This window comes from Diuraphis noxia, unplaced genomic scaffold (assembly GCF_037042655.1).
Source record: "Diuraphis noxia isolate RWA-SAM2 unplaced genomic scaffold, SU_Dnox_SAM2 contig0004, whole genome shotgun sequence".
In the NCBI taxonomy this organism is placed as follows: domain Eukaryota; kingdom Metazoa; phylum Arthropoda; class Insecta; order Hemiptera; family Aphididae; genus Diuraphis; species Diuraphis noxia.
Window position 1 is genome coordinate 8403122 of NW_028301714.1, and position 13269 is coordinate 8416390.

The 13269-nt window shown below is 26.3% G+C and overlaps 1 protein-coding gene across 1 annotated transcript; it reads right to left on the reverse strand.

The window, feature by feature from the left end:
- Positions 1–1270: 1270 nt before the first annotated feature.
- On the reverse strand, positions 1271–12138 carry FIG4 (polyphosphoinositide phosphatase FIG4). The gene is made up of 14 exons (XM_089225740.1): positions 11761–12138; positions 11477–11672; positions 11186–11393; positions 10832–10893; positions 10217–10464; positions 7770–7965; positions 7378–7576; positions 7091–7316; positions 3852–4077; positions 3632–3767; positions 2857–3060; positions 2646–2792; positions 2364–2534; positions 1271–1763 (listed from the first exon to the last, which is right to left on the reverse strand). The coding sequence occupies exons 1-14, from the start codon at positions 11845–11847 to the stop codon at positions 1550–1552; spliced, it is 2520 nt and encodes an 839-aa protein (XP_089081866.1). The 5' UTR covers positions 11848–12138; the 3' UTR covers positions 1271–1549.
- Positions 12139–13269: the final 1131 nt, after the last annotated feature.

Consider the following 13269-nt stretch of genomic DNA (forward strand, 5'->3'; position numbering starts at 1 on the left):
TCTATTAGATCTATTTATATTAATCTTGGGGTTTGGCAACCAGTATATTATTATACTGTATTATCTTTAATCTTTAATAATAATTTATAAATACTAAATCACTTTGTATATCTTTTTAAATATTAATGTAATATGTAAATATACTAATATATAATGTACTGTTACCATCCAATGGCCATAGACGCCGCGGATAGTTGTTTAATAAAAAAAAAAAAAAAAAATATATTATATTATGTTTATCATTATAATTTTCAATATATTTCATATATTCTGTGGTTCCGACGAGCACCATCGCTGGATCGAATCCTGGCCATGGGCGGCATTTCTCTCTGGGCAGGCAACTGTTTGCGACACCCATTCCCCACAACCGAGCATGGTAGAAACCCCACACGGGTCGTGCCTTGTGCCCAATTAATAAAAGAAAACCATATACATGTATGTTTATACATATCAATTTATACCTAATCTAAAATAAATAGGAACAATTTCTCATTGAATGTTTGGTTGCGTGGTAAAAACAATTCTTAATATCTCGTGGAAATCTTTCTTTGATAGTTATGGATGGCATATTGTTAAAAAAAAAATCAATATATCCTTTGATAATTCTTCAGTCAAGCAATTTTTTTTTGGGTGCGTCAAATTTGTCTGAAACATTAAATTATACTTTCATAATAAGGCATAGTTTTTATTTATTTGCATCAATTTTTTTTTTTAATCATTGAGTTAGTTTATTAAGTACCTATCATTTGAGGAAAATTATTATTATTTCTAAAAATCAGAATTTGATCAAATGTATTATATGAAAAGAATATAACGGGAGTGAGAATTTTCAAAAAATCGCTATGTATAGTCATAAGTATTCATCATGATACTAAAATAGGTAGTCTTTTTTTTTATAACAGACATTTTCAATGTTTGTCTATACATATTCAAAAATAAAGTTATTTACTAAAGTATGAGATAGACTAATACTAATCAATGGTATGATGAAAGTCAATAGTATGGCACCTTGAAGATCATTATAAATCATAATAAGGTTAAATATAAAATATACATCAGTACTTTTTAAAACTTATGGTAGTATAAAAGTTGTCAATTCAGGAACAAAAATAAAAACATCGGTTTTTTTTTGAGATTGAGTATTTCATAATTCTTCTAAGACAAAATATGTATTATTATATTACACATACGTAATTTGTTTAACATATTATTTATAAGTATGGGCAACATAATATTTTTACACAGGTATATAAATTTAATAGAGATAAAATAGTATGTACAATTCATTTTATTCAATAAAAGTATAACAAATATAATAGAATATCTAACACCAGAAACAAATTGAAAATCAGTATCTTGGATCTTCTTGATTACCATACATTATATTAGTCTATAAATACTATATATACATAACATATTTATACAGAAAATAATTTAGTTTAGCTCTATATTATGTAATATACGAACACTCTAAATATAATAATACATTTGAAATAAAATTAATAACTTGTTTTTAAAAATAATACATTGATAATGATAGTCTTATGTATTAATTACATTGAATATAATTTTTATACTGATAAATCATTTTGTTACTACAAATTGATTCACCAATTAAACCTTTTTCAATATATGATTCATATAGAGCTATATTATTTGGACTAACTTCTGGAACAGGAATACTAAATGAGCTATTGTATTTGGATTGACTATTTGGAGTTACTGTCAAAACACTTGATGGATTTATTGCCATTAGTATATATCTGTAAAGTTTAATAATACAATTCTAGTTATTTAATCAAATTTAAATAATTGAACAAGATTTATACAATATGTATATGCAGGTACAAATATTTATTTTATTCTACTTTAATAATTGATGATGTAATTTTAGATTTCTAACAAACCAAAGCAATAGTAATGAATTTTTTCATTAATTTTCTTTCTTTCTTTTTTTTTAAGAAGTCAGTTAAACGTTTATTTTGAATTTAGAAATTTAGTTTAATAATAACAAATTGTGTATTTTTTTTTACTATACCTACCGATAAAGATCTGAATAAAGTGATGTAAAAAAGTGTAAGAAAGTAAGAAAGAATTCTTTTAGGATTTTTATATAACTTAAATAATAAAATATATCCATTAAAAATATTTTTTAAGTTATCATTCAAGATCTCATCTGACAGATAAAATACATATTTAATTTTTCTGTAACTTAAATAAAATAATTACAATTTACTTCAAAATATTCTTACAAATAAGGTAAACAGCTATTCAAAATTATCAAAATTATAAAATGATTTTATAATAAACTCATATTAATACTTATGTTTCATTAAATTATTATTATATAATAATGAAATTACTTTTTATAAATAGCGATTTCTGCTGGTTTTGTGACTGATAGATTAATCCCATAGATACTCTGTTCAGCCTGTAGTGGATCAAATGTGATAGAATTATCTTTTGGTGCAATACTCATTGAATCAATACGTTTTGAAAAAGAAATATCTTCATCGCTTTCACCACTACCACAACTTAACAAAAATATAATGTTTAATATTTAGTAAATAAACATACCAATTCATAAGTTGTAAAGTAACAAAGAAATTGAATATGCTTTATTTTTTAATGATTGATATAGGTACCTGCTACTTGTGTTTACTGAATTTGTAGAGCTATGACCTGTCATGGAAGGGTTCCTAGTTTTGTCAGAGATTTGTTCACGTTTTTTACCAGGTCTAATACGCATAGAAAATGGACTGAAATCTGTTACACAGTTTGGCATAAAATCTCTGAATAAACATAGAAATAAAAATTATATTATATGGTTAATGAACTACAAAAACTAAACCTCACCTCACAGAATGGCTAATTTCAAAAGCATAACTTTCAGACATTACACTGAACTCATCTATTTTATAGAAGTGACTAAAACTATCATAGTCATCAATATTTAATGTATTAGCAGGATATATTTCTAAATATTTTTTTTTGCTTTCCATACAAGATAACGGCAAACAGTCCATTACACATTCATCCCACCATCTTGTCAACGGAACACTGAAAAAAAATTAATTGTGTTGTATTTATTAAATTAATTTGAATTTTATTAATGTGGTCAGACTACTTTGCTATAGCAATAAAAAATAATTAAAATTATGTCAGTGCATATTTGTTTTCTCTCTCGGACACACACACATCATAAATAATATGCAATAACACCAAATCATCTTTTTTTAAGTGATCTTTGAGTAAAATTACCTAATACACAAAGAGAGAATAATATTAAGGGTTTAAGGTATAGTTTTATATTTTTATTAGTTAAACAATACATTTGACTTTACACACCTCTTAGAAAATAAAGAGTGACATTTGTAAATTAAAATAGATGATAAATTGGTTTTGAAACAATATTTATTATTTAGATAGTAAATTAATGTCATATCATCAAAAATATTATACTCTATAATTTTTAAGATTTTAAGATTACTTAAAACATAAAAAAAAGTGATTTTGTTCAATGTGCTTGGTCTATACTGCACATGGGCCGAAGAGAGAAAACAAACTTATGTGCTGACATCCTCTTAATACTTAATCATTTAAGGAATTATAAAATACAATCACAATTAACCAGTCATTAGAGAGAAATGATGTTGTTTCTGGATGATGTAAATAGTAATCAAAATTTTGTTCCCAAATGGCAGGTTCATTTTCATTTGGACAAAATAATCCCAAAAATAGATTAATTGCATTTTGTTTTTCAGTATCTATACATGATTAATTTACATTATTGTATAACATGTTAAAACTTAGGTTCAAAATAAGCAATTATCATTTAGTTAAATTCTAACCAGAAAATGTATTGCTATAGTAACGACTCAATGTTTGCATAATGTCGTTGCCTTGTGATGTCCAAGGGGCAGTTTTACGATAAGTTTTTATCCGATGGATTAATTGAGATCCTCCATATTGTAAAGCTAAAGTATCTCCATGGTCTTCATATGATACTTCTAATAATCTAACACAGTCAGTATCATACTCTAAAAATGGTTCATGCAATAACCCTAAATAATATAGCTGAAAAAATAAATTATGATTAATATAATAGAGTGTACTTTCGCTAAATCAAAGTTTATTGCCTTATTAAAAATTTTGAGTTATCAAAAAAAATTTTTTTCTAAAGTTTTAACTAATTTAATAGTCTACGTTAAAGAAGTACCAAAACTTCATATTATACATATTATTTTTAAGGAATTGTTATAAATATAATTGATTATTTTTATTTAAAACATTGTTCTCTATTCTATTTTCTAAATAACCGAATGGTTTAAATAAATCTTCCATACATTTATTGGTTTCAATAAATTTACATAATATGTGTTCGATACATTTGTTCCTAACCAATAAAGTGTTAATCTTTTTTTGCTATGTTTTCCACTTAAATAATATTGGTATTTAAATATGAATATTTTATTCAGGTAAAAATTTAAAAAAAATAATTTTTTTCATTGACATTAGATATATTGTAAGGTGAATAATTTTCGAAGAGTTTTGGTAAACTATTAATCTATACTGAATAATATTTTTGAACATCTACTACTTACTAGTTTTTTTTAACCATAAAACACTGGTCCACGGTGCATATATACAGTTGACAAAGAACTAAAACTTGAATTTATTGTATGGGGTTATCAAGGTTCAACTTAAAAATGGCAAGTAATGGTTCAACCATTATGGTTGGATTTTACGAATAATCATAAGCAAAAAATAATCGTGGTAATAAACTATATAAATTTAATACTAAATTTGGATGAGAAAATTTGAAATATTGAAATATTATTCAATTCATTTTTGAGTTTACTAGATTATTTTAACATCAAGGGTTATTGTTATTTGAAGGGGAATTTTATTTATTTGAGATATCAAGAATTTCAATGTATCTAGGTTAAAGTTACCAAGAGTCGACTGTATAATGCAGCGTTTCTTAAACTGTGTTCCGCGGAACCTTGGGGTTCCACATAGATCACTTCAGGGTTCCGCGAACGAAGCTTAAGAGGACGTTTCACCCGCATGTGTTGTCTCCGTCTTACAAGTGCGTAACATTGCAAAAACTGTTTTGCGCGGGAAAGAACCGAGAAAGATACAGTTATAACTAAGAAACGAAATTTTCACCACATAAAAAGGAGATTTTTTTCTGTGCAATATCGTTTTTATTTTTTCGATATCACTTATACAAAAAAAATTCTTATTGTTTTATAATACATTAATTTTGCGTTTTTTAAGCACGAATAACTTTTTTTGTAGTTCTGATATCGAAAAAATAAAAACGATATTGCACAGACAAAATTCTCCTTTTTATGTGATGAAAATTTCATTTCTTAGTTATAACTGTATCATTCTCGGTTCTTTCCCGCGCGAAACAGTTTTTGCAATGTTACGCACTTGTAAGACGGAGACAACACATGCGGGTGAAACGTCCTCTTAAGAGGACGCCACACCCGCATGTGTTGTCTCCATCGTACAAATGCGTAGCATAGCAAATTTTACGCTCAGCAGATCACGTTTAGCTCCGTTAATTTTAAATTTAGAGTGAATTGACCTATAAATTTATAAAAATTAAAGATTATTACCGAGGGCATCTCATAAGCTTTTTATTTTATTTTAATTTTAAACCGAGTTATGAGTATTTTAAAATTGTAAATTATTTTTATATCTAAAAATACTCATAACTCGGTTTAAAATTAAAATATAATAAAAAGCCTATGAGATGCCCTCGGTAATAATCTTGCCTTTAATTTATATAATAAGTCAATTCACTCTAAATTTTAAATTAACGGAGATAATTGTGATCTGCTGAGCGTAAAATTTGCTATGCTACGCACTTGTACGACGGAGACAACACATGCGGGTGTGGCGTTCTCTTAAGTAATTTTTTTTAAATGTTTAAGAAAATTACTTTAAAATATCCATTATGGAAAATAATACTTGTATATTAAATAATAATGCATATAAGCCATATGGAATAATCTATCAGCTAACTCAATATATTCAATAATCTATACTTCTACTTAATATTATAATTTATTTGCAAATAATCCTAAAAAAAACTAAAAAGAAGTAGGGGTTCCACGATAAAAGTGGACATTAAAAATGGTTCCACGGATAAAATTTTTTAAGAAACGCTGGTATAATGTATTCAAAATAATAATTTCTAACCATATATAAGAATTGTACAAAAAGTAAGGTTACAACAATTTTATAGGCCAAAAATTACATATGTTTTATGAAATGTACAAGGGATGATCATATGTATGTAGTTTTTTCTGCATCACCAATCAAATTTATGCATTACTCATACCTTTACCTAGCACCAGATTTTGTTACTAGAGTTCAAGAACTCATACTTCATTAAGTTTCTTTTCAACTGTTTCTTCAGTATTCAATATCAGCTAAATAATTTTTAATTTAAATCTTCTTGAGCTTTATGAAAATGTAATAAGTGGCAACTAATGGGTACAAAATCCAGAAAGTAAGGGCAGGTATTCCATCCAAGAGGAGATGAAATCCTGGAAAAGGAAGTGTCGTGAGTTCTGACATTTTCTGGAAGATGACTTAATATAACTAGAAATTATTTACCCTTTAATCATTTTTAATTTTCCTTCGCAGTTTCTTAAAAGCTCATAGTAAGTTACAGAATTTTTCCTTACACTATGATTTATCATATTTTTACTAATCTCAAGGATGTTTTTAAGTGAACATTTTTTTTTTTTTTTTTTACGAAGGAGAAGTAAAAGATACAGTTAGAAACTGTTTAAAGAAGAGAGCCTGAGTTAGACATTAGTTAAAAGAATTGGTGCCAATTCTACAAAAATTCATAGATTTAAACGGTGATTATGTACAAAAATAACTATATACTTTTGGTATAATCTATGTAAATCTCATGAAAACATAATAATATGCAGTTATCAATTTGTAAAAAAATGTAATAACTTTACTCTCTGGATGATTCTTATAGTTGCTACTGTAATGCTGGACTGCAATTATTATAAGCCTAATCAGCTAAATTTATTAATACAACATAAATTCATACTTGATAAGCTAGTGCACATTTTCCAATAACAAATTGAGCAGTGTTTGTACGATCTAAACAATCAACACAATTTACTCTAATTATTCCATTTTGAAGTATGATACCATTTTTATCTTGTCCAAAAGTAGGTTTATCTATAATTCGTGGACAATTAATGTACATGCCAGTTTTAAAGATTGCCATACGAGCAATATCATCTAGACGTCTCATAACATTCACATTTTTACTGAAAATACGTACAAATTAAATTTATAGATAACAAAAACAAAAAATTAAAAAATGTTTACCTTTTGTTCATTCTTGCCATATCAAAATGTATGTACTGAATGTGATGAATAGGTGGTAAAAATCTGTTTAAATATTTTACAGCTGATACTAAATGATCACTTAGCTGTGATTCATGAACCTTTTTTTCACGTTTTTTCACAAGATTAATTATAACTGTTGGTGAGCCATATCTTTTATACAAATTATTAAAATGAGCACCTTTAAAATATTAAACCAAACATCTTGATTAGCTAGAATCTATTAATAGCAATTCAATAAAGGCTAACAAATATGAAACATTTCAACACTTTTAATCATCATAATAGATCAAAATTCTAGAACTTGATGATAATCACATAAAATATTTATTTTTTTTAAACATGATACATATTATACAAGGAAAGTTACTCACCAGGTATTTCATGGAATGGATCAATTAATTCAAATGATATTGTAGGTTTTGGTACCATTTTACTTATATCTTGGCTCCATAAACCAGGAACTGAACCTCTCATTTGAAGAAATGAACTTATATACATATTATTTTGACAACTTGCTCCATGATCTTGAACTATTTGTTCGGTTTCGACTTCATTCCCAACCTCTCCCTAAAAAAAAATATTTACATATAAACAATCAATTTACATATTATAAAAAATTGTATTTCAGAAATTTTTATGAAGTTAAAAACAACTCACTTCAAAAATCTTTTCATAGAACATTTGTTTATTAAATCTTTATAATAGACCAAAAAGAAATGTAAATATTGAATATATTCTTGAACTCTTATATGCGCTTGTACATTATATAATTATTAGTATATCAGTACATTGTTTGTTACACTAAGTTTATTTTAAGTAAACACTATGTGTACAGTTTTAATTTGAAATGAAAACTTAATATTTCTATAAATATGGGAATAAGTTTTTGAAAACTTTCTTTAACCTTGTATTACAAGTGCAATTAAATTTCCGAATTTGGTTTTTTTTTTACATACAACTCATAAATTTGTTGAACTATGACTTAATGCAACTAGAACTTCTTGTATTAGACATTTACAAATATTATTTTATACATTTGGTGTTTTTAATCATTATATTCAACACAAATAATAGGTTTAAAGTTATCTCCTTGCCTATTTGACAATTGGTATGTGAAAATATGATGTGGAATAATAATCAGTCAGCAGGAGCAACTATGTTTGTCATGATTCTACAACAGTTCATTGCGCGAAATATTCTCAACGTTTTATCGCATGCTTGTTAATTATGCAGTATTTTATTATGACTATTTCTTCATGGTTATTTTATCGTGATCATTAAGTTACTCGTTTAAGTTCACTGTGCATCATTTAATCGCGTTAATCATCGTCATTGTATGTACTATGTTGAATAGGTGTCTAATCTAGGTAATATTGGTAAGTCTAAAAGAAGGTTTCAGAATCATAAAGGATATATAATTCCATATAATATTATATTATTATCTATAATAACTGATGATAGTTACAACTCAATATCATAATAGAAAATTAGTTATAGGTAGATTACAACAAATAACTTTGGTAGGTAAAGATTTTGTTACAGACATATTTTAGTGACGGTATAACAGTATACATTGTTGTGAGTAACTATTCTGTTCACCTTTGTCAACAAGCCGTTAATTTTAATTATATAACTATTCAAATATCTTTTAAGTAAGTAGATAATTATATAATTTTTGACTAATTTAATATTATATTTAAGTTTTTTTTTACAAATAGTAATATAACTTGATTTGTTGACTCAAAAAATTTAAAATGTAATACAAGGTTTCTCATAGTTGATATAATAGTAGTTAGCAAATTTTGACATATTTATTTAATTGAAAATTTACAAAATATGAGATATGAAAAATAGGGTAAATATTCTTTTGTGTCCAAAATATGCTTTAATATGCAAAATAAATTTTTTCCTACGAAGTTGAGTTAAATTAATTTAATTATTAACGCTAGGTATGAAATTGGAGTTAGAACGTATGTGTGTATACAATAATGATCAATGAATAATGCGATAATGTGTCATGCACGATGATATGCCATGCGATGAAATGTATTCGATAAACTGTTACACGATGAAATGTTTGCGAAGGTGTTAAAAGCGATGAAGTGACACACAATGAATAAGATCGCGATGAAATAACCACAATTAAGTGACGGTGTACCATTTGTTTTACTCGAACTTGCTTCCTGTACTTTAATTAAAATTTGTTATTGCACGCCAAATGTAAAAAAATCAACTTTAAGTTACATTAATATGCTAATGTTTCAAATAACTTTATAATTCGGTTTTACAGGTTTATTAACAATAATATGAAAAGTAAATATAATAGGTGAATTCTGTGTTCACAAAAATATGGAACATAATATAAATACAAAGATTTTTCAAAAACTTTAAATTTTGGACTCAATAACACGATTTTTGGAAAAATTCAAAATTTTGAAGTTTTTTGTTGATAACTTATAAACTAAGTTTGATCGACTTTTTTTAAAGTACCATCAAATTAGGCATGCAAACACACACATTTTGAACAAAAAAAATCTAATAAATTGCTTGGGAGCTAAACTGCATTTGTTTCTAAATATAATATAGATTATAAAAGTATAATTTTGAAATCTTGAATTTGAGTAATTACTTGGTCAAAATAACTGTGCGCATGTAATGAAATTGGATGCGTGTAATGCAGGGTTAAAAACCATAGTATTGGTAAGGTGTTTGTAAACATTGAAAATCAAACCTTAAATTCTCTTTTAATAATTGTAGGAATGACTTAGTGGTATGTATATTTTTATAAACATTAATCATCAAATGAATAACTATTTACATTTTTATTAGCTCCTCTTTTCAAAAATCGTGTACCAGCATATCTATTTGATCTCCGAGCAATTAATGTAATATATATTGGACGTCCAAAAATTGAAACATTTGATTGACTTATAAAACCGTGCATTATATTTAAAATCCAATCTGAATGTAATTTGTCACGTACATCTTTTAATAAATAATCGTTCCAAACAAATATTTTATTTGGACAACTTCTGGTTACAAATAGACATTCTTCATTAGACAAATCTACAACAACAATAAAAATTATATTTACTTTTAAATTAAACATTTAAATAACATGTTTATGAACCAATAAAATTAAAAATATTTTTAAAATCAATTCAAGTTATAAATAGAAAATAGAAAAAATGCGGAGAATTAACTCTTCAAAATTTTTTGAGGTTCAAAAAAAAAATATATGTATATATATATATATCTTAAATACCTATTCGGCTATTCACATTAGTTTTTAAGAAACATATTATTTATAGGTAACTTTTAGTCATCTTAAATAATATATTATTTCAAAATAATTTATCTTTATTTAAAGAAATAAAATAATTATAACAATAGGAATTTGTGAAAAGTTACTTATTTTGAACATTAAACTAACCATTTGGAATTTGTGCAATTGACATATTGACTTGAAGTGTATGCGTAACATCATAACTGTAACTAAAAAATATAAAAATAATAAATAAGTGATTGTTATTATAATTTAAAGGTGGCATAAATATAAAAGGGAAAGAAAGATACTTCCCACAAACCTCCATAAAAATGTATATTAGTGTTCCCAAAATAATTAGATTACTAAATTTAATCAATATTATGATATATATCTACTGTTCATTTTTAAAAAAATACAAAAGATGACAGGTGTCAAACTATCAATCATTGACACTGTTTTATACAGCTGATGAAAAATAATTATACACCATTAAACTACATATTATTTAACGAATCTTACCTGAAGTAAAAATTGCTTGATAAATCTACACTTTGAAATATTTTCAAATAACGTGGTTCATTAACATTAGGAATGCGATAGGCATCATTAGGCAAGTATATCATAGACGTATCTTCAATTTTATATATGATTTCACGTCCTATTACAGCAACACGGCGACGTTTAGTGATTAAAATCATATAATAACCTTCTAGTAGTCTTACAAAACCTTAACATCAATGATAAATGGTCAATGGATGTAGTAGTATAGGTGCATTGATTATTTTAAACATAAAAATCTATTATTTTTACCAACTATGCCGAACGCTGAAGCTATTTTACTTAGACTGGTATTTCTGTGTAATCCAACATTCAAAGAATTTATCATATCTAGTTCAGTGTACTCGACCCGGTCATCCACAATTGTTAAATCATGACCCTCTGTTCGATCAATTTTAAGAATTCGATACTTGGTACGAGCATTATTGGACCCAACAACAAAATATCTCTGAAATAGAAATCAATTCATTTTCCATTAATTTGCGGGTTAGGTTTGATAAACTGAAAAATGTATGATACAATTTTAATAAAATTACATTTTTAGATTCGTACACTCCAATTTTTTGCACGCAATTTATGGCTGGAAGACATTTTATTCGAAACGTAGAATTAGATTTGTCCATACTTGCTCTATCTTAAAATATATGATTTAATAGAAAATTTTAACAATAACAATTAATTAATTTGTATATTGTGAATGAACAATTCATAAATTTTCAACAGTAATAACAACTAAACACTAATATATTATAACTTATATGGCATGAAAATAATCAGTAACCACTTCATAAACTATAGGTAACTCGTAAATAACTTGAATACATTATATTATGTATTAAGCCATTTAGGGATATAGAATAAATGAAATGATTGAAATGCTATTTAGGTATAACACAGTAAAAAAAGCTACAAAATTGTGAATATTAAATTATTTATTAAGTAAACAATATTTAATCATACTTTCATACTCTAGTGAGCAGTGATAACTGATAATGCGATAGAAGTCTATGGCAAGATAGCAACAAAGTGTTAAAATATAGTAGTTTTATAAAAAACCAGATGGTGCACTTTTTATATTATAATCTGTGCTAATGGCGTTTTCCACCTCATTTCACCGGCTGCTCCAGTGCATGTTCCATCCGCAAGATTGATGTGCGCACCGAGTGGACTTTTTTACGTTTCACTTGGGATGCACTACGCCAGTTTTTTGCACCCAGTGCAATGATTATATATAAAAAATAATAATTAATTATCATTATTATGATAATTACCACAATACCAATTAAATATTTTATTATCTTTATACATTAGTGACAAGTTTAGATCACGGCTAAACATGTCAAATATGATGGGTTAGGACTACCTAGTATGCTGCCAGGGAAAAAGTTTGGGATATGTCGTCTAGTCGTCCAGTAGATTAAGTTACAAAGTCAAAATTTCAAATTGTTTTAAACTTTTATTTTAATGACGTGACATATACAATTGTTTTTGCATGCGCCAACACATTTAAAATACAGCAAAATTTCACCAAGATGAAATTGCTTGAGATTGTTTAACCGATATGATAAAATAGGACATTTTAATTAGCTATAACTCCTTAAATAATTATTTCAAAAAGACGATTTTTATACCATCATTTTAACACAAAAAAACTGAAACTTCTGAAGGTCGTGTAAAATGCATTAGTTTCCAATCAATGTTCTGCAGCACCGTAAAATCAAATATTTGCACTTTAACTAACAGTTTGCATACAAATTACAAATCGTCGTTGATGATGTATATACATACAAACTTAATACGTGAAAACACTAACAGCATATATTAGACATGAAAAAACTCTCGGTATTCCTACCCCCGGAATCATCAACAACCCCTGACTTCAATTTACAGTATAATGATGATTAAAATGATAATATTTATTATTTTTTGTTTTTCTTAGATTCTGTACTTAAATTATATTCAGTGATTTTATCATCTCCCACAACTCATAAGACCCAAATCAATGTTAAATGAAAAATGATTCCCTTCTGTTTATTCTGTGATGA